The 25,652-nt window shown below is 72.2% G+C and overlaps 1 protein-coding gene across 1 annotated transcript in view; it reads right to left on the bottom strand.

Moving 5' to 3' along the window:
- Positions 1-7,211: 7,211 nt before the first annotated feature.
- The window catches only part of SFMBT2 (Scm like with four mbt domains 2), a 59,650-nt gene continuing 41,209 nt past the window's right edge, over positions 7,212-25,652 (bottom strand). Inside the window, exons 12-13 of the mRNA XM_048501495.1 lie at positions 9,103-10,587; positions 7,212-8,965 (exon numbers count right to left, since the gene is read on the bottom strand). Coding sequence (XP_048357452.1) covers positions 10,295-10,587 — 293 coding nt within the window. The 3' untranslated portion in view covers positions 7,212-8,965; positions 9,103-10,294. The remainder of the gene's footprint in view (positions 8,966-9,102; positions 10,588-25,652) is intronic.

The raw sequence follows: 25,652 nt of genomic DNA, 5'->3' as shown, positions 1-25,652 counted from the left end.
TCCCGAGAGTGGGTTCCTAATTATTTGTGTGTGCCGAGAGGGGGTTACTAATTGGGCCTGCTTTTCCGTTAGAAATTCCATTAGGTCCAAAAATCATGAAGTCCTGTTGTTCCCTATGTGGCTGGTTAGCGAAGGTAGAAAACGGGATCATTCTCCCTGTTGGGCTGTTTTAAAAACATGTTTTAGAAATATGGTAAAGTTCCTTGTTTAAGGAAAGTATCCTTCTTTTGATTTCTAGAAACAAAATTAAGTATTTGAAAGTATTATGTATTTGACAGGTAGTCAATTAGAGGAGAAGTAGTTTTTTCTGCTGGCAGTAGATTATAGGACTTGCTATAATGAGTTTAAATTATGGACAGAAAAATACCAGCTGGAAATTAGGAACTTTTTTTTACAGTAAGAATTTTTTTACAGTAACAGAGAAATTATTAATGCCCCGCCCCTGGAATGCCTGGCCTATTCTCATCGTGTCCTCTCGCCTTCACCCCATTGGCCCTACACCACTGTTTGAATCCCACCATCATGGGAACCTGAAACTAAATTTTTTGGATCCCACCACTGGCTTGATTGTAAGACAGGGTTGTTCCACCAGACATATGGTTGAGGCAGCTACAGTGGTTCCCATCTTCCATCTTCTGTCGCCCTTTCCCCCTCAGGGAGATAGAAATACTTTTAATGACCTTTCCCATTGAGTTGAGCAGATTTTAGTATGGGTAAGACTGTTATGTAAATGTTATTTGTACAGAGATTATTATTATTCAATTTTGTTTAATATCAGAGCTGCCAGTTCTTTAGCTGGCTGTTGGCCGTTCATTACAACCCGAGCCTCACCCAGAGGCCTAGGCCGTTGTAATGTATCGACGTCGTATTCGTGCGGATCCCAGCACAGCTGCCTTCTGAATCGGACAGATATTGATTTTGCCAATTTGAGGATTTTCAAACGCTACTTTAGTGTTTTCAGAATAGTGCCCAGCATGCCGGTTACCATTGAGACAACCTCAGCTGGTTTCATTATTATTATTACTTAATTTATTCACCCCACTTTCCCCAAAAGCTCAGGGTGCTTTCCATCGTTTTATAAAACCATACATTAAAAAAATTATAAATACTTGAAATTACATATTTACTTGAAATTACATAATTATAAATATTTAAAATTACAATTACACCTCATCCAATTTTAAAATGTGCCACCAAGGGAACTCCTGTAGGCCCACGGTTCAGTTTAATTCCACACGTGGATCCCTCCTGTTGTTATAATTTCATTAATATGTAGTTGGCATGGGATCGCAACACAGGGATCAGGAAAAATAAACAAAAGAGAGGTGGGAAGACAAAAGGTGGGGGAAGAAAGTGGAGGAGAAAGGGAAGGGGAAAGGAGAAGAAAAGAGGAGGAGGAAAGGGGGAAAATGGATATAACACTGTAGCTGCCTCAGCCATATGCCTGGCTGGTCTTACAGGTCCTGAGGAATTGCATTAGATTTTCCTGGGCTCTGGGCTCCCCAAACAGAGTGTTAATGTTTTATATCTCAGCCTTGGGATCTCAGCCTTGGGATCAGACACCACAGACAGACAGACAGACAGACAGACAGACAGACAGACATTGTCAGGGAAGCAAAATAAATATGGTGTGCATCTTGTGCGCAGATCATGGTGATCTGAATGACAGCACCTGTCATCCAGGGTCAGTTGGCAAAGCCTGATGCAACTGAACCAAACCAGTCTGATCCAGTGCAGTGACCTTCACAGTGATTGGTCAGTGATTGTATATAATCAGAGCACTATCAGTGCACAGTGTCCGTTAGGGTTTCTTGTTTACTGCGAGGCATGCTGCCGTTTTGTTCTTTGGTTTCACTTTGATTTCATTGAATATAGCTTGCACCTGAAAGTAAAATTCCTTCTTTGAAGTGAAGCTACTGTGTGGTGCGGAGTTGTTCGTCTGCCGTGCCAAGCCGTCTTCAACTGCGCTTATCTTACTCTGGTAACGCACCTTTCCGCTGATAAACCGCTTACTCTGTCAGATATATGATAGATAGATAGATAGATAGATAGATAGATAGATAGATAGATAGATAGATAGATAGATAGATAGATAGATAGATAGATAGATAGATAGATAGATAGATAGATAGATAGATAGATAGATAGATAGATAGATAGATAGATAGATAGATAAAGTACCTTCAATTCAATTGTATGTAGATGCTGCTATGGAAATTTAAGGGTTTTAATATTAATGTTTATATTTATTGTTTTATCAGCCTTGTTTATGGGCCCTGTACACCGCTCAGAGCCCTCCGGGGGCTGAGCGGTTAATGAAATATAATGATAAATAAAAAAAATAAATAGAATGTTGGCAGTCGCCCTGAGTCCACAAGGGGAAGGGCAGCAGATAAATGAATGAATGAAGGCAATTTCTTGTGTTTACTGTGGGAAACCACATGGAGTTCTCATTTGACAACGCTACACATACAATCGAGCCCGCTGATTCATATTCAGAGCTGAAGTCCATAAAAGAAGTCGCTTCATGCATCCATGCCATTAAGCAGGCAGGGAAGCCTCCCTAGATTGGAACGCCACGTGCCGGAGGCTCGGCGTTGTGGCGAGTGGCACATAAAGGGTGTCTGCGCAGCAGCACACCGCAACAGCTCCACAAATCAGCCTAATGGAAGGTGTCACTTCTTATAAACCCAGTGCCTGGCTGAGTCATTTCATTTTGTCGCTGAGAGCAGTGTATTTGTATAAGTGATTCATGCGCGGCTTGTCACAGCATAATTTACACTGATCGCACAAAGCCAGCGGGCGAAGAGTATTTTAGCTGCGTTTGTTTTAATAGCCTGACTTAATCTCGATGCTTCATTGGGTCACTGACCTGTTAATTAGAGGCAATGTACAGATGGACACTTATCTAGTTAATTTACAGAGGGGAGAAAAAGTCAGACTCGCTTTTGTGTTACTGGGCAGCTTCTCCGGCTGGTTGAGAGGAGAGTGTTGTGTGAATCCCAGCTCTCAGCATGTCTTGCCTATGTCGGCAAGTTTTTTAATTTCAAAAAATCCTGGAACCTCACAGGCAGAGGTGGGATCCAGCAGGTTCTCACAGGTTCCCGAGAGTAGGTTACTAATTATTTGTGTGTGCCGAGAGGGGGTTACTAATTGGTGATTTTGCCACGTGATTTTTGCCTTAGTTACGCCCCTCCTCCGCTCCTCAGCAGTAGTGCGCAGAACTTGAAGCAGTCTAGCAGGAGGTGCACCGGCGTGCGTGGCAGCATGCGCCTGCGTGCATTCGTTTCCCACCCAAGGACCGGCGCAGCTGCTGCGTCCTTGCCACAGCCACGCCCTTAAATGCCCCGCCCCAGAATGCCCGGCCACGCCCCCGTCGTGCCCCACCCAGCCCCATTGGCGCTACGCCACTGTTTGAATCCCACCACCATGGGAACCTGTTACTAAATTTTTTGGATCCCACCACTGCTCACAGGGAGCACACAACGGAGTCCTTGTGGAGAGAGGCCCTCGACTTGCCACGTTATCCTGTTGCTTGTTGCTTGAGACCAATGTAGTGTAGTGGTTAAGACCCAAGTGGCCTCTCCTCTGGAGAACCAGGTTCAATTCCCCACTCCTCCACATGAGCGGCCGACTCTAATCTGGCGAATTGGGTTCGATTCCTTGCTCCTCCGTGTGAAGTCTGCTGGGTGACCTTGGGCTAGTCACAGTTCTTCAGAACTTCCTCAGCCTTGCCTACCTCACGAGGTGTCTGTTGTGGAGAGAGGAAGGCAAGGAGTTTGATAGCTGCTTTGAGAGTCCTTGCAGTTGAGAAAAGTAGGGGATAAAAATCCAAACTTCTCCTTTTTCTTCTTCGATGCAGCCAGGACCAGCTTCAGAATAGTGCAAGTTGGGGCAGCTGTGGAGGCCCAGACCTTCCATCAGGGCCTAATGGCCCTGCCCACCCCATCTAGGCAGCTGCGTGGTTGCCCAGCAACCCATCAAGGAAAGGGCATAGAAGTGATGCATGTGATTTGAACACTGGTGGTGGTGGGAGAATTGAAGGGGAAGGGCACACAGATGGGCAGTCCAGAAGGTGACACAGACAGGTGAGCAGGTAGGTGGGAAGGGGGTCCTGGGCCCAAGACCTTGAATCAGCCCTGAATTTAGTGCATCATGGGGCAGCTGTGTGGAAACTACACTCATGCTGACTCTGTGTAAAATGGCGTCCTGGAGTTGAGCGCTGCAACTTGGCGCTTTAGCGTCCATGCCTTGGTGTCTCCACACACCATCCTAATTGTACTGCTAGCTTTGAACAAAATCTGGTTTCACTTTGATAACAGTAACACCACCAAATGCCTGTTGCTGGCTTAGACATCATCCAATCATGGTCAACTAGCCGGTGTCATAGTCTGAGCATCAAAACAGGGCTAGGGCAACCTGGGTTCAGATCTTCATTTTCCCAGGAAGCACAGTAGGCATCCTTGGCCCCAGACAATACTGATCTTCATGGATCAATCGTCTGATTCAATTCAAGGCAGCTTCTTGTGTCCGTAATATCTACAGGTTGGATTTAAGGTGTTGCCTTCCAATAGGCTCAGGGGTCTGCAACCTGCAGCTCTCCAGATGTTCATGGACTACAAATCCCATCAGCCCTTGCCAGCATGGCCAATTGGCCATGCTGGCAGAGGCTGATGGGATTTGTAAGAACATAAGAACAAGCCAGCTGGATCAGACCAGAGTCCATCTAGTCCAGCATTCTGCTACTCGCAGTGGCCCACCAGGTGCCTTTGGGAGCTCACATGCAGGATGTGAAAGCAATGGCCTTCTGCTGCTGCTGCTGCTCCTGAGCACCTGGTCTGCTAAGGCATTTGCAATCTCAGATCACGGAGGATCAAGATTGGTAGCCATGAATTGACTTCTCCTCCATAAATCTGTCCAAGCCCTTTTTAAAGCTATCCAGGTTAGTGGCCATCACCACCTCCTGTGGCAGCATATTCCAAACACCAATCACACGTTGCGTGAAGAAGTGTTTCCTTTTATTAGTCCTAATTCTTCCCCCCAGCATTTTCAATGAATGCCCCCTGGTTCTAGTATTGTGAGAAAGAGAGAAAAATTTCTCTCTGTCAACATTTTCTATCCCATGTAGTCCATGAACATCTGGAGAGCCGCAAGTTGCAGACCCTGGCTGGATCCAGAGCCAGAAGACAGCCAAGATGGCAGCACTGGGTCACAGATGGAAAGCTCCCTTTCAAGGAGATGAGCAGTATGTTGTAGCTCAAAGTCTATCCTATCTACTCAGACTGGCAACGACTCTCTGTGGTCTCAGGTGACTCCTGATCCTTTAACTGGGGTTGACGGGGATTGAATTGGGAACCTCCTGCATGCCAAGCAGATGCTCTACCTCTGATCCACAATAACCATGCCAACGTTTGTGGCCTTCGCTTCCTTGATGGAATAACCTGGGGCAAAACACCATTCCTTTTCACCAGCTGTTATGTATGGAAGGGTCTGGATTGTTCAGGGTTATTTGCTTGAGACTACAGGTTGCACACGTCTGACCACGGCTGAGGACTAATGACCCTTCTGAGCACTATGGTCCTAGAGGCACAACCCAGGCAGGAGGCACGAGGGGGCCAAGAGAAAGAGAAGCCCAGGCAGGAAGGAAAGGAAGTGACTGCTCCGCTCCCCCATCTTTCTCCCCAGCAAGGTCACTGCTTCAGTCCCCCCTCCTGGCAGGTATCACACCCTTCCCTACATTTGGTCTTCCCTCACCCAAAAGCAAAACACCTCAAAGGCACGTCTACCGCTCCTCTCCAGGGTCAAGGTCCCCAGCCCCATTTTCCCACCACCCGCAGGTCCCTTCCCCACAGATAACGATCCCCCCCAAGGGAGATAGCCGCCATCTGCTAAAATCCACTAGCCCCCAGCCCCATTACCCCACCATGCCCCCTCCTCAGTGATGACAACCCCCCAAAACCCATTGTCTCCCAGTTTCCTTTCCCTACCATCCCCATGTTCCCTCCTCACTGATGACGACCCCCCAAGGAAGACAGCCGCCATCTCCTAAAGCCCATCATCCCTCAACCCCATTATCTTACAGTGCCCCCTCATGAGGATCCCCCCGAGAGGCAGCCCCTCCTCAAGCCCCCCTCCTGGGCCCACTCCTCCACTGACCGCTTCTCCCCCTGAGGAAATCCCCCTCCCCTTCAACCTGCCCCCCCGATCTGCGGCCCCCTCCCCCACGGTCCTAAGGAGATTGCAGCACCGGCTACTGCGTTACCATGGGATGTAGTGAAAAGAAGGGGAATTCTTGTACATTTCGATGTGGTTCATGCATACGTTGATCCCAGCAGCTTGTGCTGGAGTTCTGTGGGTTTGTTCCCAGACATGGAGCATATGGTGTAACAGACGCAAGCAGCTGCGCCCCCATTTATTTGTCATTAACAAGGCTTTTTCGGTAATTACCACTTTGAATGGTGGCACTGTAACTACCTGACGTCTCAACTTATTAGCCATGTTTACTGACAGACCACCGCAGACCACGCTGCCAAAAGAGGGTCTACTCCCCTAATGGCATAAGTGGAAGGAAAGCCAATACTGGACTTTATGGGTTAAGGATCTGATTTAGTATACGAGGTTTGTGAATAGGGAGGTTACCCTAAGTCTAGGTGGTTATTCACCAGAGCAAGAACAAACACATTCCCTCTTACCTTTTCCCCGGATTCATGGCATACTCACAGAAAAAGCGTATATGTCCATATTGCTCAACCTCTGAGGAATCATTGGAGCATGTTCTATTAGTCTGTCAAAAATTCATAGATCTCAAACCTAGTTTTTTTTTTCAACACCGACTTACTTGTGCCCTCCATATTCCAAATTGAACCGCCTCTTGAACAATGAGGATCCCAGGCAGTTGAAAATGGTGGCCAAGTTCCTGCTCGATATTATGAAATAAGTTTCTGGCTCTCCTTTTATTCACTTATTTTCTTGAAGTTTGTACTGCATGAACTATGAGCAGTTATTTTACTCTGTCAAACTCTGGATCATACTACTGCACAGTTTTATCTGTATTTTCTCTTGATGCCTAATAAAGGTCTTTGAATTTGAATAGGGAGGTTGTTTTCAGTATTCAGGGCCAAATAACCCTTGATGAAACTGTCTTCATGTCTTCTGAAAAGTCATTTTTAAGTTGAAAGTGTGTAGACTAGAAATGCATCAAGCCAGAAATGGAAGCTTTTGTATGACTTTATTAACAACCTGGCTTACAATTATCCAAGTAAAAAGAGGACTGGGTTGTTTTTTTTTAAAGGGAATAAAAATTAAAATGTAACTCTGCATATAGATTTTTGTCCATTATTTACATCAAATCATATACATATGTATATATATATTATGTGCACACATACCAAATACAATCTCGTACAAAAGAATCAATAATATGTTCCCATGTCCGGTAAAACTGAAGGCTTCTGCAATATTTTGCTTCCAGATTTGCTTTCGAAATACTCTCCAACTGCAATTGTTCCTTGAGAGTCACAGGATGCTGGCTGATTGCATAACACACCGGAGGCTATTTCTTCAAGCTGCTGCTACTAACAATCAAATGTTTTACTATTACCCTAATTCCACAGGGGCTTCTCCGTACAAATGCTTTACTGAGCGGGTTGTTGTACACGCAAACAGGGTTTACTCCCGTAATTTACTTTTCTCCAGCTTGGCCCAGAAGCTGCAAGTACAGAGAACTTCAATCGATTTGGAAAGGGAAGCTGTAAAAGGGAATGGATTCCTAAGATCCAGCGTGGAGCAATGCTAAGAGTAGGATCTGAAAGAATCAGGTTTGAATCCCCAATTTGGCACAGTACTGAGCAACCATAGTCTCTCAACTTAACTTCTCTAGTGAGGATAAAAAGAGACAGGGGAACTGTGAGCCCCACCTTGATCTCTTGCAGGGAGAGGGGGATAAAGGTTTTTTTAAATTCATTCCCTTTCCTTTCATTAGAACCTAAAGCTTTGGGGGGTGGGGGTGGGATGTTAAGGGTGGATGAAGCCAGGAAAGGTTGTGCATTTCCATTCTGGATGGTGAAGCAAAGGATTGAAGTGATTGGTAATGGGGAGGAAAGGAAATTGATAAAGACCCCTCCTTTAGGAGGGTTGGTGGTGTAGATATTAAATCAAGAATTCGGAACTGAACAGAAAGAAGACGGCAAATTACAGTCACACCAGACTCTTGCTGGGATCATGAAGTAAGACTCCTCCCTCCCGGATTATACTCAATAACCTAGAAATAAGACATATTTTTTGTACTGGTGGAACAATTCCTGGGACAGGGGGGAAATAAAACTACACGTGAAGAACCACATTACAGTCTACATGCTGGAAAATAGTTTCAGAGGGCAGCCATGTTGTTCGACAAGTAGAACAGTTAAATGCGAGGCCAGTAGCCGCTTAGAGCTAGTTTTTGAGAGTCAAAGTTCCAGGAGCTCTTGAAAGGTTATGCCCTGTAACTCTTGCTGTGCTCTAGCCAGCGTGGTATAGTGGTTAAGAGCAGGTGGATTCTAATCTGGGGAACCGGGTTTGATTCCCCACTCCTCCACATGAGGCTTATCGGGTGAACCAGATGTGTTGCCACACTTCTACATTCCTGCTGGGTGACCTTGGGGAAAATTCCAAGGGCGTCACCCAGAAGTGATGTCACATCCTTCCCAAACTCCACTGTCTCCATGCACTGCCCTCAAAATGTCTCAGCATCTGCCAAGGCAGTTCTGGCCACTGCAAAGTCCACTAACATATCCTTTTTGAAGAGAGGGCAGGTCTATACCATATTGACTCTCATGCCTTCCATCAAAAAAATCCCAGAAATGGTCATTTTGTGAGCTGACAATTTCTCCATCACAGACCCTTAGGAATTCCACAGCCTACTTGAATTCTGTCAAAAAAAGGAAGGGTTTAATCGTCATTCCTACTGCCCCAGGGAACTCTGGGACTGTAGAGCATAGGTGTCAAACTCGCGGCCCTCCAGATGTTATGGACTACAGTTCCCATCATCCCTTGCGAGCATGATGCTGGCAGGGGTGATGGGAACTGTAGTCCATAACATCTGGAGGGCCGCGAGTTTGACACCTGTGCTGTAGAGTGTATCAGGAATTAAAGCTCCAGCAGAATTCTCAGAAATACACTAACTAAATTTCCCAGGTTTCTTTGAGGAAAGTCACAATAGTCAAATTAACAAAAAACAAATAGTGCTATGAGGTGCAGATCTGCTGAGGAACGCCAACCCTGTGCTGGAGCTGGACATCACAAAAGTCTGATTCTTGGCCCCATCCATCTCAACGGTTGCTGTCTCACAACCCTTTTGTGACACTCCCGTGGAGACTTTCCTGAGGAGAAAAGGCAGTCACTTTGAGGCCTCCTGGACAACAGTTAGTTTTGGCCCACTCGGCCATTTCCTTTGACGCTATTCCTTGTGTTGTTATTCCTCTCAGTGCTGCTGAATGCCAAGAGGTGTGAGGATCCCAGGGGAAACCGAGGGGTTACCAACTCCAGGACAAAAAAAACTCCTGGAGATGTAGGGGTTGAGTCTGGGGAGGGAACGGACCTCGGTGGAGTATCACAAGGACAGACACGACCCGGCGAAGCTCTTCTCCGAGGGAACTGATCTAAACTGAAATGTTGACTCTTTTAACTTTTAAATTATTTATACTGTATTCATCACAAACTGTTTTGTCGAAGGTTGGAAAACTTCCCTGAGCCTGAAAAGGGAAGGGCGGTATAAAAAAATCCCATAAAATAAATAAATAAATAAGAGCCCCATCCGAAGGGTGGCGGGGAGGGGCAGTGGCACGGCCTCATGTTTGCCCTCTCTCCCCAGGGCACCTCCCTCAGCGGAGGAGACCAATGCGCCAGTGGTTGCCTGCCCCTCGGCACCGATTGGACGCTGGGCTGCAGCAGGATTGTGCCGGCATCCTGAATGGACACAAGTGTTGGGGCAGACCAGGCCAGGGTGTACCCAAAAGCTCCATCCCCAGGTTTTGGGCTGGGAGTGGTACATCCCAGCTCTAACCCTTATGAGACTTTCCAATGCAGGAAGGGGATGGAGCTTTTCTTTTTGGCTCTGTTCACCTCTGAAAAGTCCCCTTGGAGGCAGCGGGGCAGTGCCCCATTGGCGCTGTGTCCCGCTGCCTCTGACTTTGCACGGGGCTTGAAATTTCTGTAGTCTGGAGATCAGTCATCATTCCGGGAGATCTGAAACACTGCCTCCTGGAGACTGGTAGCCCTAGTCCATCTCGGAGCTCCGGAAAACGGAGCAGAGGCATCAGTTGGCATACTGGGCGTAGAAAGCATGCTTGACCCGCTCGATCTGGTGGCAGAGTTTGATGGCCGGGCCAAGCTTCAGATCCATACACTCCTGGACCGTCGGAAGAGTCAGCAGAAGGAGAGCTTGGCCATCAATATCCTGCAGGAGAAACACAAAGAGCAGCAGACGTTTGAGAGCAGCAGGGTCACCCAATGGATTTGCCTGAGGCAGGAACGGGTGTTGGTGGAGGAAGAGAGACCCCCACCCCCGGCGGCAACATGGTGGTTTCCCTGTTGAGGGAGAAAGGTAGGTTTATTTCTTCAGGATTCGAGTATTTTCCTCAAATAGCAGGAAAGGGATAGGATGGAGTTCTCTATGGCCCTTGAGAATAATGATGGTGTGCGCCCTTCCTGTCCCTCCCTTTATCAGTCTGGGAGTTCGCAACATCTATACCGCTCCCCTCTCCGGGAGGGGGTTTTATTGATAGTTTTAACGCTGGATGCCATATGGTTTATACGGAATGCTGTAATTTTATGTAAATTTATATATTTAATGATGTTACTGATTTTAAATGTTATTGTTATTGCTACATTGTTTATAATATCTGTTGTTCACCGCCCAGAGCCCCTAGGGGATGGGGCGGTTTATAAATGCAATAATAAATAAATATAAATAAATAAATAATCACATTGTATGTGTAAGTCCTTATGTGTGTGTAAGTCCTTTCTCACAATACTAGAACCAGGGGGCATTCATTGAAAATGCTGGGGGGAAGAATTAGGACTAATAAAAGGAAACACTTCTTCACACAACATGTGATTGGTGTTTGGAATATGCTGCCACAGGAGGTGGTGATGGCGACGAACCTGGATAGCTTTAAAAGGGGCTTGGACAGATTTATGGAGGAGAAGTCGATCTCTGGATACCAATCTTGATCCTCCTTGATCTCAGATTGCAAATGCCTTAGCAGACCAGGTGCTCAGGAGCAGCAGCAGCAGAAGGCCATTGCTTTCACATCCTGTACATGAGCTCCCAAAGGCACCTGGTGGGCCACTGCGAGTAGCAGAGTGCTGGACAAGATGGACTCTGGTCTGATCCAGCAGGCTAGTTCTTATGTTCTTATGAGGGAGGTGGCTTTAAAACGTTTTAGTCTGCCATGAAGCTATTAGCAGGACATCAATACTAAGGTAGACAACAGTTTTATAAGAATTGGTTGAAAGTTGGAAGAAGTTGACGGGGAAGACCTCCAGACATTAACCGAAGAAGAAGAAGAAGAAGAAGAAGAAGAAGAAGAAGAAGAAGAGGAAGAAGAAGAGGAAGAAGAGGAGGAGGAGGAGGAGTTTGGATTTATATCCCCCCTTTCTCTCCTGCAGGAGACTCTGGGGGCATTACAATCTCCTTTGCCCCCCCCCCCACCCCCCCCCCCCCCCCCCCCCCCCCCCCCCCACCCCCCCCCCCCCCCACCCCCCCCCCCCCCCACCCCCCCCCCCCCCCACCCCCCCCCCCCCCCACCCCCCCCCCCCCCCACCCCCCCCCCCCCCCACCCCCCCCCCCCCCCACCCCCCCCCCCCCCCACCCCCCCCCCCCCCCACCCCCCCCCCCCCCCACCCCCCCCCCCCCCCACCCCCCCCCCCCCCCACCCCCCCCCCCCCCCACCCCCCCCCCCCCCCACCCCCCCCCCCCCCCACCCCCCCCCCCCCCCACCCCCCCCCCCCCCCACCCCCCCCCCCCCCCACCCCCCCCCCCCCCCACCCCCCCCCCCCCCCACCCCCCCCCCCCCCCACCCCCCCCCCCCCCCACCCCCCCCCCCCCCCACCCCCCCCCCCCCCCACCCCCCCCCCCCCCCACCCCCCCCCCCCCCCACCCCCCCCCCCCCCCACCCCCCCCCCCCCCCACCCCCCCCCCCCCCCACCCCCCCCCCCCCCCACCCCCCCCCCCCCCCACCCCCCCCCCCCCCCACCCCCCCCCCCCCCCACCCCCCCCCCCCCCCACCCCCCCCCCCCCCCACCCCCCCCCCCCCCCACCCCCCCCCCCCCCCACCCCCCCCCCCCCCCACCCCCCCCCCCCCCCACCCCCCCCCCCCCCCACCCCCCCCCCCCCCCACCCCCCCCCCCCCCCACCCCCCCCCCCCCCCACCCCCCCCCCCCCCCACCCCCCCCCCCCCCCACCCCCCCCCCCCCCCACCCCCCCCCCCCCCCACCCCCCCCCCCCCCCACCCCCCCCCCCCCCCACCCCCCCCCCCCCCCACCCCCCCCCCCCCCCACCCCCCCCCCCCCCCACCCCCCCCCCCCCCCACCCCCCCCCCCCCCCACCCCCCCCCCCCCCCACCCCCCCCCCCCCCCACCCCCCCCCCCCCCCACCCCCCCCCCCCCCCACCCCCCCCCCCCCCCACCCCCCCCCCCCCCCACCCCCCCCCCCCCCCACCCCCCCCCCCCCCCACCCCCCCCCCCCCCCACCCCCCCCCCCCCCCACCCCCCCCCCCCCCCACCCCCCCCCCCCCCCACCCCCCCCCCCCCCCACCCCCCCCCCCCCCCACCCCCCCCCCCCCCCACCCCCCCCCCCCCCCACCCCCCCCCCCCCCCACCCCCCCCCCCCCCCACCCCCCCCCCCCCCCACCCCCCCCCCCCCCCACCCCCCCCCCCCCCCACCCCCCCCCCCCCCCACCCCCCCCCCCCCCCACCCCCCCCCCCCCCCACCCCCCCCCCCCCCCACCCCCCCCCCCCCCCACCCCCCCCCCCCCCCACCCCCCCCCCCCCCCACCCCCCCCCCCCCCCACCCCCCCCCCCCCCCACCCCCCCCCCCCCCCACCCCCCCCCCCCCCCACCCCCCCCCCCCCCCACCCCCCCCCCCCCCCACCCCCCCCCCCCCCCACCCCCCCCCCCCCCCACCCCCCCCCCCCCCCACCCCCCCCCCCCCCCACCCCCCCCCCCCCCCACCCCCCCCCCCCCCCACCCCCCCCCCCCCCCACCCCCCCCCCCCCCCACCCCCCCCCCCCCCCACCCCCCCCCCCCCCCACCCCCCCCCCCCCCCACCCCCCCCCCCCCCCACCCCCCCCCCCCCCCACCCCCCCCCCCCCCCACCCCCCCCCCCCCCCACCCCCCCCCCCCCCCACCCCCCCCCCCCCCCACCCCCCCCCCCCCCCACCCCCCCCCCCCCCCACCCCCCCCCCCCCCCACCCCCCCCCCCCCCCACCCCCCCCCCCCCCCACCCCCCCCCCCCCCCACCCCCCCCCCCCCCCACCCCCCCCCCCCCCCACCCCCCCCCCCCCCCACCCCCCCCCCCCCCCACCCCCCCCCCCCCCCACCCCCCCCCCCCCCCACCCCCCCCCCCCCCCACCCCCCCCCCCCCCCACCCCCCCCCCCCCCCACCCCCCCCCCCCCCCACCCCCCCCCCCCCCCACCCCCCCCCCCCCCCACCCCCCCCCCCCCCCACCCCCCCCCCCCCCCACCCCCCCCCCCCCCCACCCCCCCCCCCCCCCACCCCCCCCCCCCCCCACCCCCCCCCCCCCCCACCCCCCCCCCCCCCCACCCCCCCCCCCCCCCACCCCCCCCCCCCCCCACCCCCCCCCCCCCCCACCCCCCCCCCCCCCCACCCCCCCCCCCCCCCACCCCCCCCCCCCCCCACCCCCCCCCCCCCCCACCCCCCCCCCCCCCCACCCCCCCCCCCCCCCACCCCCCCCCCCCCCCACCCCCCCCCCCCCCCACCCCCCCCCCCCCCCACCCCCCCCCCCCCCCACCCCCCCCCCCCCCCACCCCCCCCCCCCCCCACCCCCCCCCCCCCCCACCCCCCCCCCCCCCCACCCCCCCCCCCCCCCACCCCCCCCCCCCCCCACCCCCCCCCCCCCCCACCCCCCCCCCCCCCCACCCCCCCCCCCCCCCACCCCCCCCCCCCCCCACCCCCCCCCCCCCCCACCCCCCCCCCCCCCCACCCCCCCCCCCCCCCACCCCCCCCCCCCCCCACCCCCCCCCCCCCCCACCCCCCCCCCCCCCCACCCCCCCCCCCCCCCACCCCCCCCCCCCCCCACCCCCCCCCCCCCCCACCCCCCCCCCCCCCCACCCCCCCCCCCCCCCACCCCCCCCCCCCCCCACCCCCCCCCCCCCCCACCCCCCCCCCCCCCCACCCCCCCCCCCCCCCACCCCCCCCCCCCCCCACCCCCCCCCCCCCCCACCCCCCCCCCCCCCCACCCCCCCCCCCCCCCACCCCCCCCCCCCCCCACCCCCCCCCCCCCCCACCCCCCCCCCCCCCCACCCCCCCCCCCCCCCACCCCCCCCCCCCCCCACCCCCCCCCCCCCCCACCCCCCCCCCCCCCCACCCCCCCCCCCCCCCACCCCCCCCCCCCCCCACCCCCCCCCCCCCCCACCCCCCCCCCCCCCCACCCCCCCCCCCCCCCACCCCCCCCCCCCCCCACCCCCCCCCCCCCCCACCCCCCCCCCCCCCCACCCCCCCCCCCCCCCACCCCCCCCCCCCCCCACCCCCCCCCCCCCCCACCCCCCCCCCCCCCCACCCCCCCCCCCCCCCACCCCCCCCCCCCCCCACCCCCCCCCCCCCCCACCCCCCCCCCCCCCCACCCCCCCCCCCCCCCACCCCCCCCCCCCCCCACCCCCCCCCCCCCCCACCCCCCCCCCCCCCCACCCCCCCCCCCCCCCACCCCCCCCCCCCCCCACCCCCCCCCCCCCCCACCCCCCCCCCCCCCCACCCCCCCCCCCCCCCACCCCCCCCCCCCCCCACCCCCCCCCCCCCCCACCCCCCCCCCCCCCCACCCCCCCCCCCCCCCACCCCCCCCCCCCCCCACCCCCCCCCCCCCCCACCCCCCCCCCCCCCCACCCCCCCCCCCCCCCACCCCCCCCCCCCCCCACCCCCCCCCCCCCCCACCCCCCCCCCCCCCCACCCCCCCCCCCCCCCACCCCCCCCCCCCCCCACCCCCCCCCCCCCCCACCCCCCCCCCCCCCCACCCCCCCCCCCCCCCACCCCCCCCCCCCCCCACCCCCCCCCCCCCCCACCCCCCCCCCCCCCCACCCCCCCCCCCCCCCACCCCCCCCCCCCCCCACCCCCCCCCCCCCCCACCCCCCCCCCCCCCCACCCCCCCCCCCCCCCACCCCCCCCCCCCCCCACCCCCCCCCCCCCCCACCCCCCCCCCCCCCCACCCCCCCCCCCCCCCACCCCCCCCCCCCCCCACCCCCCCCCCCCCCCACCCCCCCCCCCCCCCACCCCCCCCCCCCCCCACCCCCCCCCCCCCCCACCCCCCCCCCCCCCCACCCCCCCCCCCCCCCACCCCCCCCCCCCCCCACCCCCCCCCCCCCCCACCCCCCCCCCCCCCCACCCCCCCCCCCCCCCACCCCCCCCCCCCCCCACCCCCCCCCCCCCCCACCCCCCCCCCCCCCCACCCCCCCCCCCCCCCACCCCCCCCCCCCCCCACCCCCCCCCCCCCCCACCCCCCCCCCCCCCCACCCCCCCCCCCCCCCACCCCCCCCCCCCCCCACCCCCCCCCCCCCCCACCCCCCCCCCCCCCCACCCCCCCCCCCCCCCACCCCCCCCCCCCCCCACCCCCCCCCCCCCCCACCCCCCCCCCCCCCCACCCCCCCCCCCCCCCACCCCCCCCCCCCCCCACCCCCCCCCCCCCCCACCCCCCCCCCCCCCCACCCCCCCCCCCCCCCACCCCCCCCCCCCCCCACCCCCCCCCCCCCCCACCCCCCCCCCCCCCCACCCCCCCCCCCCCCCACCCCCCCCCCCCCCCACCCCCCCCCCCCCCCACCCCCCCCCCCCCCCACCCCCCCCCCCCCCCACCCCCCCCCCCCCCCACCCCCCCCCCCCCCCACCCCCCCCCCCCCCCACCCCCCCCCCCCCCCACCCCCCCCCCCCCCCACCCCCCCCCCCCCCCACCCCCCCCCCCCCCCACCCCCCCCCCCCCCCACCCCCCCCCCCCCCCACCCCCCCCCCCCCCCACCCCCCCCCCCCCCCACCCCCCCCCCCCCCCACCCCCCCCCCCCCCCACCCCCCCCCCCCCCCACCCCCCCCCCCCCCCACCCCCCCCCCCCCCCACCCCCCCCCCCCCCCACCCCCCCCCCCCCCCACCCCCCCCCCCCCCCACCCCCCCCCCCCCCCACCCCCCCCCCCCCCCACCCCCCCCCCCCCCCACCCCCCCCCCCCCCCACCCCCCCCCCCCCCCACCCCCCCCCCCCCCCACCCCCCCCCCCCCCCACCCCCCCCCCCCCCCACCCCCCCCCCCCCCCACCCCCCCCCCCCCCCACCCCCCCCCCCCCCCACCCCCCCCCCCCCCCACCCCCCCCCCCCCCCACCCCCCCCCCCCCCCACCCCCCCCCCCCCCCACCCCCCCCCCCCCCCACCCCCCCCCCCCCCCACCCCCCCCCCCCCCCACCCCCCCCCCCCCCCACCCCCCCCCCCCCCCACCCCCCCCCCCCCCCACCCCCCCCCCCCCCCACCCCCCCCCCCCCCCACCCCCCCCCCCCCCCACCCCCCCCCCCCCCCACCCCCCCCCCCCCCCACCCCCCCCCCCCCCCACCCCCCCCCCCCCCCACCCCCCCCCCCCCCCACCCCCCCCCCCCCCCACCCCCCCCCCCCCCCACCCCCCCCCCCCCCCACCCCCCCCCCCCCCCACCCCCCCCCCCCCCCACCCCCCCCCCCCCCCACCCCCCCCCCCCCCCACCCCCCCCCCCCCCCACCCCCCCCCCCCCCCACCCCCCCCCCCCCCCACCCCCCCCCCCCCCCACCCCCCCCCCCCCCCACCCCCCCCCCCCCCCACCCCCCCCCCCCCCCACCCCCCCCCCCCCCCACCCCCCCCCCCCCCCACCCCCCCCCCCCCCCACCCCCCCCCCCCCCCACCCCCCCCCCCCCCCACCCCCCCCCCCCCCCACCCCCCCCCCCCCCCACCCCCCCCCCCCCCCACCCCCCCCCCCCCCCACCCCCCCCCCCCCCCACCCCCCCCCCCCCCCACCCCCCCCCCCCCCCACCCCCCCCCCCCCCCACCCCCCCCCCCCCCCACCCCCCCCCCCCCCCACCCCCCCCCCCCCCCACCCCCCCCCCCCCCCACCCCCCCCCCCCCCCACCCCCCCCCCCCCCCACCCCCCCCCCCCCCCACCCCCCCCCCCCCCCACCCCCCCCCCCCCCCACCCCCCCCCCCCCCCACCCCCCCCCCCCCCCACCCCCCCCCCCCCCCACCCCCCCCCCCCCCCACCCCCCCCCCCCCCCACCCCCCCCCCCCCCCACCCCCCCCCCCCCCCACCCCCCCCCCCCCCCACCCCCCCCCCCCCCCACCCCCCCCCCCCCCCACCCCCCCCCCCCCCCACCCCCCCCCCCCCCCACCCCCCCCCCCCCCCACCCCCCCCCCCCCCCACCCCCCCCCCCCCCCACCCCCCCCCCCCCCCACCCCCCCCCCCCCCCACCCCCCCCCCCCCCCACCCCCCCCCCCCCCCACCCCCCCCCCCCCCCACCCCCCCCCCCCCCCACCCCCCCCCCCCCCCACCCCCCCCCCCCCCCACCCCCCCCCCCCCCCACCCCCCCCCCCCCCCACCCCCCCCCCCCCCCACCCCCCCCCCCCCCCACCCCCCCCCCCCCCCACCCCCCCCCCCCCCCACCCCCCCCCCCCCCCACCCCCCCCCCCCCCCACCCCCCCCCCCCCCCACCCCCCCCCCCCCCCACCCCCCCCCCCCCCCACCCCCCCCCCCCCCCACCCCCCCCCCCCCCCACCCCCCCCCCCCCCCACCCCCCCCCCCCCCCACCCCCCCCCCCCCCCACCCCCCCCCCCCCCCACCCCCCCCCCCCCCCACCCCCCCCCCCCCCCACCCCCCCCCCCCCCCACCCCCCCCCCCCCCCACCCCCCCCCCCCCCCACCCCCCCCCCCCCCCACCCCCCCCCCCCCCCACCCCCCCCCCCCCCCACCCCCCCCCCCCCCCACCCCCCCCCCCCCCCACCCCCCCCCCCCCCCACCCCCCCCCCCCCCCACCCCCCCCCCCCCCCACCCCCCCCCCCCCCCACCCCCCCCCCCCCCCACCCCCCCCCCCCCCCACCCCCCCCCCCCCCCACCCCCCCCCCCCCCCACCCCCCCCCCCCCCCACCCCCCCCCCCCCCCACCCCCCCCCCCCCCCACCCCCCCCCCCCCCCACCCCCCCCCCCCCCCACCCCCCCCCCCCCCCACCCCCCCCCCCCCCCACCCCCCCCCCCCCCCACCCCCCCCCCCCCCCACCCCCCCCCCCCCCCACCCCCCCCCCCCCCCACCCCCCCCCCCCCCCACCCCCCCCCCCCCCCACCCCCCCCCCCCCCCACCCCCCCCCCCCCCCACCCCCCCCCCCCCCCACCCCCCCCCCCCCCCACCCCCCCCCCCCCCCACCCCCCCCCCCCCCCACCCCCCCCCCCCCCCACCCCCCCCCCCCCCCACCCCCCCCCCCCCCCACCCCCCCCCCCCCCCACCCCCCCCCCCCCCCACCCCCCCCCCCCCCCACCCCCCCCCCCCCCCACCCCCCCCCCCCCCCACCCCCCCCCCCCCCCACCCCCCCCCCCCCCCACCCCCCCCCCCCCCCACCCCCCCCCCCCCCCACCCCCCCCCCCCCCCACCCCCCCCCCCCCCCACCCCCCCCCCCCCCCACCCCCCCCCCCCCCCACCCCCCCCCCCCCCCACCCCCCCCCCCCCCCACCCCCCCCCCCCCCCACCCCCCCCCCCCCCCACCCCCCCCCCCCCCCACCCCCCCCCCCCCCCACCCCCCCCCCCCCCCACCCCCCCCCCCCCCCACCCCCCCCCCCCCCCACCCCCCCCCCCCCCCACCCCCCCCCCCCCCCACCCCCCCCCCCCCCCACCCCCCCCCCCCCCCACCCCCCCCCCCCCCCACCCCCCCCCCCCCCCACCCCCCCCCCCCCCCACCCCCCCCCCCCCCCACCCCCCCCCCCCCCCACCCCCCCCCCCCCCCACCCCCCCCCCCCCCCACCCCCCCCCCCCCCCACCCCCCCCCCCCCCCACCCCCCCCCCCCCCCACCCCCCCCCCCCCCCACCCCCCCCCCCCCCCACCCCCCCCCCCCCCCACCCCCCCCCCCCCCCACCCCCCCCCCCCCCCACCCCCCCCCCCCCCCACCCCCCCCCCCCCCCACCCCCCCCCCCCCCCACCCCCCCCCCCCCCCACCCCCCCCCCCCCCCACCCCCCCCCCCCCCCACCCCCCCCCCCCCCCACCCCCCCCCCCCCCCACCCCCCCCCCCCCCCACCCCCCCCCCCCCCCACCCCCCCCCCCCCCCACCCCCCCCCCCCCCCACCCCCCCCCCCCCCCACCCCCCCCCCCCCCCACCCCCCCCCCCCCCCACCCCCCCCCCCCCCCACCCCCCCCCCCCCCCACCCCCCCCCCCCCCCACCCCCCCCCCCCCCCACCCCCCCCCCCCCCCACCCCCCCCCCCCCCCACCCCCCCCCCCCCCCACCCCCCCCCCCCCCCACCCCCCCCCCCCCCCACCCCCCCCCCCCCCCACCCCCCCCCCCCCCCACCCCCCCCCCCCCCCACCCCCCCCCCCCCCCACCCCCCCCCCCCCCCACCCCCCCCCCCCCCCACCCCCCCCCCCCCCCACCCCCCCCCCCCCCCACCCCCCCCCCCCCCCACCCCCCCCCCCCCCCACCCCCCCCCCCCCCCACCCCCCCCCCCCCCCACCCCCCCCCCCCCCCACCCCCCCCCCCCCCCACCCCCCCCCCCCCCCACCCCCCCCCCCCCCCACCCCCCCCCCCCCCCACCCCCCCCCCCCCCCACCCCCCCCCCCCCCCACCCCCCCCCCCCCCCACCCCCCCCCCCCCCCACCCCCCCCCCCCCCCACCCCCCCCCCCCCCCACCCCCCCCCCCCCCCACCCCCCCCCCCCCCCACCCCCCCCCCCCCCCACCCCCCCCCCCCCCCACCCCCCCCCCCCCCCACCCCCCCCCCCCCCCACCCCCCCCCCCCCCCACCCCCCCCCCCCCCCACCCCCCCCCCCCCCCACCCCCCCCCCCCCCCACCCCCCCCCCCCCCCACCCCCCCCCCCCCCCACCCCCCCCCCCCCCCACCCCCCCCCCCCCCCACCCCCCCCCCCCCCCACCCCCCCCCCCCCCCACCCCCCCCCCCCCCCACCCCCCCCCCCCCCCACCCCCCCCCCCCCCCACCCCCCCCCCCCCCCACCCCCCCCCCCCCCCACCCCCCCCCCCCCCCACCCCCCCCCCCCCCCACCCCCCCCCCCCCCCACCCCCCCCCCCCCCCACCCCCCCCCCCCCCCACCCCCCCCCCCCCCCACCCCCCCCCCCCCCCACCCCCCCCCCCCCCCACCCCCCCCCCCCCCCACCCCCCCCCCCCCCCACCCCCCCCCCCCCCCACCCCCCCCCCCCCCCACCCCCCCCCCCCCCCACCCCCCCCCCCCCCCACCCCCCCCCCCCCCCACCCCCCCCCCCCCCCACCCCCCCCCCCCCCCACCCCCCCCCCCCCCCACCCCCCCCCCCCCCCACCCCCCCCCCCCCCCACCCCCCCCCCCCCCCACCCCCCCCCCCCCCCACCCCCCCCCCCCCCCACCCCCCCCCCCCCCCACCCCCCCCCCCCCCCACCCCCCCCCCCCCCCACCCCCCCCCCCCCCCACCCCCCCCCCCCCCCACCCCCCCCCCCCCCCACCCCCCCCCCCCCCCACCCCCCCCCCCCCCCACCCCCCCCCCCCCCCACCCCCCCCCCCCCCCACCCCCCCCCCCCCCCACCCCCCCCCCCCCCCACCCCCCCCCCCCCCCACCCCCCCCCCCCCCCACCCCCCCCCCCCCCCACCCCCCCCCCCCCCCACCCCCCCCCCCCCCCACCCCCCCCCCCCCCCACCCCCCCCCCCCCCCACCCCCCCCCCCCCCCACCCCCCCCCCCCCCCACCCCCCCCCCCCCCCACCCCCCCCCCCCCCCACCCCCCCCCCCCCCCACCCCCCCCCCCCCCCACCCCCCCCCCCCCCCACCCCCCCCCCCCCCCACCCCCCCCCCCCCCCACCCCCCCCCCCCCCCACCCCCCCCCCCCCCCACCCCCCCCCCCCCCCACCCCCCCCCCCCCCCACCCCCCCCCCCCCCCACCCCCCCCCCCCCCCACCCCCCCCCCCCCCCACCCCCCCCCCCCCCCACCCCCCCCCCCCCCCACCCCCCCCCCCCCCCACCCCCCCCCCCCCCCACCCCCCCCCCCCCCCACCCCCCCCCCCCCCCACCCCCCCCCCCCCCCACCCCCCCCCCCCCCCACCCCCCCCCCCCCCCACCCCCCCCCCCCCCCACCCCCCCCCCCCCCCACCCCCCCCCCCCCCCACCCCCCCCCCCCCCCACCCCCCCCCCCCCCCACCCCCCCCCCCCCCCACCCCCCCCCCCCCCCACCCCCCCCCCCCCCCACCCCCCCCCCCCCCCACCCCCCCCCCCCCCCACCCCCCCCCCCCCCCACCCCCCCCCCCCCCCACCCCCCCCCCCCCCCACCCCCCCCCCCCCCCACCCCCCCCCCCCCCCACCCCCCCCCCCCCCCACCCCCCCCCCCCCCCACCCCCCCCCCCCCCCACCCCCCCCCCCCCCCACCCCCCCCCCCCCCCACCCCCCCCCCCCCCCACCCCCCCCCCCCCCCACCCCCCCCCCCCCCCACCCCCCCCCCCCCCCACCCCCCCCCCCCCCCACCCCCCCCCCCCCCCACCCCCCCCCCCCCCCACCCCCCCCCCCCCCCACCCCCCCCCCCCCCCACCCCCCCCCCCCCCCACCCCCCCCCCCCCCCACCCCCCCCCCCCCCCACCCCCCCCCCCCCCCACCCCCCCCCCCCCCCACCCCCCCCCCCCCCCACCCCCCCCCCCCCCCACCCCCCCCCCCCCCCACCCCCCCCCCCCCCCACCCCCCCCCCCCCCCACCCCCCCCCCCCCCCACCCCCCCCCCCCCCCACCCCCCCCCCCCCCCACCCCCCCCCCCCCCCACCCCCCCCCCCCCCCACCCCCCCCCCCCCCCACCCCCCCCCCCCCCCACCCCCCCCCCCCCCCACCCCCCCCCCCCCCCACCCCCCCCCCCCCCCACCCCCCCCCCCCCCCACCCCCCCCCCCCCCCACCCCCCCCCCCCCCCACCCCCCCCCCCCCCCACCCCCCCCCCCCCCCACCCCCCCCCCCCCCCACCCCCCCCCCCCCCCACCCCCCCCCCCCCCCACCCCCCCCCCCCCCCACCCCCCCCCCCCCCCACCCCCCCCCCCCCCCACCCCCCCCCCCCCCCACCCCCCCCCCCCCCCACCCCCCCCCCCCCCCACCCCCCCCCCCCCCCACCCCCCCCCCCCCCCACCCCCCCCCCCCCCCACCCCCCCCCCCCCCCACCCCCCCCCCCCCCCACCCCCCCCCCCCCCCACCCCCCCCCCCCCCCACCCCCCCCCCCCCCCACCCCCCCCCCCCCCCACCCCCCCCCCCCCCCACCCCCCCCCCCCCCCACCCCCCCCCCCCCCCACCCCCCCCCCCCCCCACCCCCCCCCCCCCCCACCCCCCCCCCCCCCCACCCCCCCCCCCCCCCACCCCCCCCCCCCCCCACCCCCCCCCCCCCCCACCCCCCCCCCCCCCCACCCCCCCCCCCCCCCACCCCCCCCCCCCCCCACCCCCCCCCCCCCCCACCCCCCCCCCCCCCCACCCCCCCCCCCCCCCACCCCCCCCCCCCCCCACCCCCCCCCCCCCCCACCCCCCCCCCCCCCCACCCCCCCCCCCCCCCACCCCCCCCCCCCCCCACCCCCCCCCCCCCCCACCCCCCCCCCCCCCCACCCCCCCCCCCCCCCACCCCCCCCCCCCCCCACCCCCCCCCCCCCCCACCCCCCCCCCCCCCCACCCCCCCCCCCCCCCACCCCCCCCCCCCCCCACCCCCCCCCCCCCCCACCCCCCCCCCCCCCCACCCCCCCCCCCCCCCACCCCCCCCCCCCCCCACCCCCCCCCCCCCCCACCCCCCCCCCCCCCCACCCCCCCCCCCCCCCACCCCCCCCCCCCCCCACCCCCCCCCCCCCCCACCCCCCCCCCCCCCCACCCCCCCCCCCCCCCACCCCCCCCCCCCCCCACCCCCCCCCCCCCCCACCCCCCCCCCCCCCCACCCCCCCCCCCCCCCACCCCCCCCCCCCCCCACCCCCCCCCCCCCCCACCCCCCCCCCCCCCCACCCCCCCCCCCCCCCACCCCCCCCCCCCCCCACCCCCCCCCCCCCCCACCCCCCCCCCCCCCCACCCCCCCCCCCCCCCACCCCCCCCCCCCCCCACCCCCCCCCCCCCCCACCCCCCCCCCCCCCCACCCCCCCCCCCCCCCACCCCCCCCCCCCCCCACCCCCCCCCCCCCCCACCCCCCCCCCCCCCCACCCCCCCCCCCCCCCACCCCCCCCCCCCCCCACCCCCCCCCCCCCCCACCCCCCCCCCCCCCCACCCCCCCCCCCCCCCACCCCCCCCCCCCCCCACCCCCCCCCCCCCCCACCCCCCCCCCCCCCCACCCCCCCCCCCCCCCACCCCCCCCCCCCCCCACCCCCCCCCCCCCCCACCCCCCCCCCCCCCCACCCCCCCCCCCCCCCACCCCCCCCCCCCCCCACCCCCCCCCCCCCCCACCCCCCCCCCCCCCCACCCCCCCCCCCCCCCACCCCCCCCCCCCCCCACCCCCCCCCCCCCCCACCCCCCCCCCCCCCCACCCCCCCCCCCCCCCACCCCCCCCCCCCCCCACCCCCCCCCCCCCCCACCCCCCCCCCCCCCCACCCCCCCCCCCCCCCACCCCCCCCCCCCCCCACCCCCCCCCCCCCCCACCCCCCCCCCCCCCCACCCCCCCCCCCCCCCACCCCCCCCCCCCCCCACCCCCCCCCCCCCCCACCCCCCCCCCCCCCCACCCCCCCCCCCCCCCACCCCCCCCCCCCCCCACCCCCCCCCCCCCCCACCCCCCCCCCCCCCCACCCCCCCCCCCCCCCACCCCCCCCCCCCCCCACCCCCCCCCCCCCCCACCCCCCCCCCCCCCCACCCCCCCCCCCCCCCACCCCCCCCCCCCCCCACCCCCCCCCCCCCCCACCCCCCCCCCCCCCCACCCCCCCCCCCCCCCACCCCCCCCCCCCCCCACCCCCCCCCCCCCCCACCCCCCCCCCCCCCCACCCCCCCCCCCCCCCACCCCCCCCCCCCCCCACCCCCCCCCCCCCCCACCCCCCCCCCCCCCCACCCCCCCCCCCCCCCACCCCCCCCCCCCCCCACCCCCCCCCCCCCCCACCCCCCCCCCCCCCCACCCCCCCCCCCCCCCACCCCCCCCCCCCCCCACCCCCCCCCCCCCCCACCCCCCCCCCCCCCCACCCCCCCCCCCCCCCACCCCCCCCCCCCCCCACCCCCCCCCCCCCCCACCCCCCCCCCCCCCCACCCCCCCCCCCCCCCACCCCCCCCCCCCCCCACCCCCCCCCCCCCCCACCCCCCCCCCCCCCCACCCCCCCCCCCCCCCACCCCCCCCCCCCCCCACCCCCCCCCCCCCCCACCCCCCCCCCCCCCCACCCCCCCCCCCCCCCACCCCCCCCCCCCCCCACCCCCCCCCCCCCCCACCCCCCCCCCCCCCCACCCCCCCCCCCCCCCACCCCCCCCCCCCCCCACCCCCCCCCCCCCCCACCCCCCCCCCCCCCCACCCCCCCCCCCCCCCACCCCCCCCCCCCCCCACCCCCCCCCCCCCCCACCCCCCCCCCCCCCCACCCCCCCCCCCCCCCACCCCCCCCCCCCCCCACCCCCCCCCCCCCCCACCCCCCCCCCCCCCCACCCCCCCCCCCCCCCACCCCCCCCCCCCCCCACCCCCCCCCCCCCCCACCCCCCCCCCCCCCCACCCCCCCCCCCCCCCACCCCCCCCCCCCCCCACCCCCCCCCCCCCCCACCCCCCCCCCCCCCCACCCCCCCCCCCCCCCACCCCCCCCCCCCCCCACCCCCCCCCCCCCCCACCCCCCCCCCCCCCCACCCCCCCCCCCCCCCACCCCCCCCCCCCCCCACCCCCCCCCCCCCCCACCCCCCCCCCCCCCCACCCCCCCCCCCCCCCACCCCCCCCCCCCCCCACCCCCCCCCCCCCCCACCCCCCCCCCCCCCCACCCCCCCCCCCCCCCACCCCCCCCCCCCCCCACCCCCCCCCCCCCCCACCCCCCCCCCCCCCCACCCCCCCCCCCCCCCACCCCCCCCCCCCCCCACCCCCCCCCCCCCCCACCCCCCCCCCCCCCCACCCCCCCCCCCCCCCACCCCCCCCCCCCCCCACCCCCCCCCCCCCCCACCCCCCCCCCCCCCCACCCCCCCCCCCCCCCACCCCCCCCCCCCCCCACCCCCCCCCCCCCCCACCCCCCCCCCCCCCCACCCCCCCCCCCCCCCACCCCCCCCCCCCCCCACCCCCCCCCCCCCCCACCCCCCCCCCCCCCCACCCCCCCCCCCCCCCACCCCCCCCC

Source organism: Sphaerodactylus townsendi, linkage group LG06 (assembly GCF_021028975.2).
Source record: "Sphaerodactylus townsendi isolate TG3544 linkage group LG06, MPM_Stown_v2.3, whole genome shotgun sequence".
NCBI lineage: Eukaryota > Metazoa > Chordata > Lepidosauria > Squamata > Sphaerodactylidae > Sphaerodactylus > Sphaerodactylus townsendi.
This window is presented reverse-complemented; position numbering and strand designations above follow the sequence as displayed.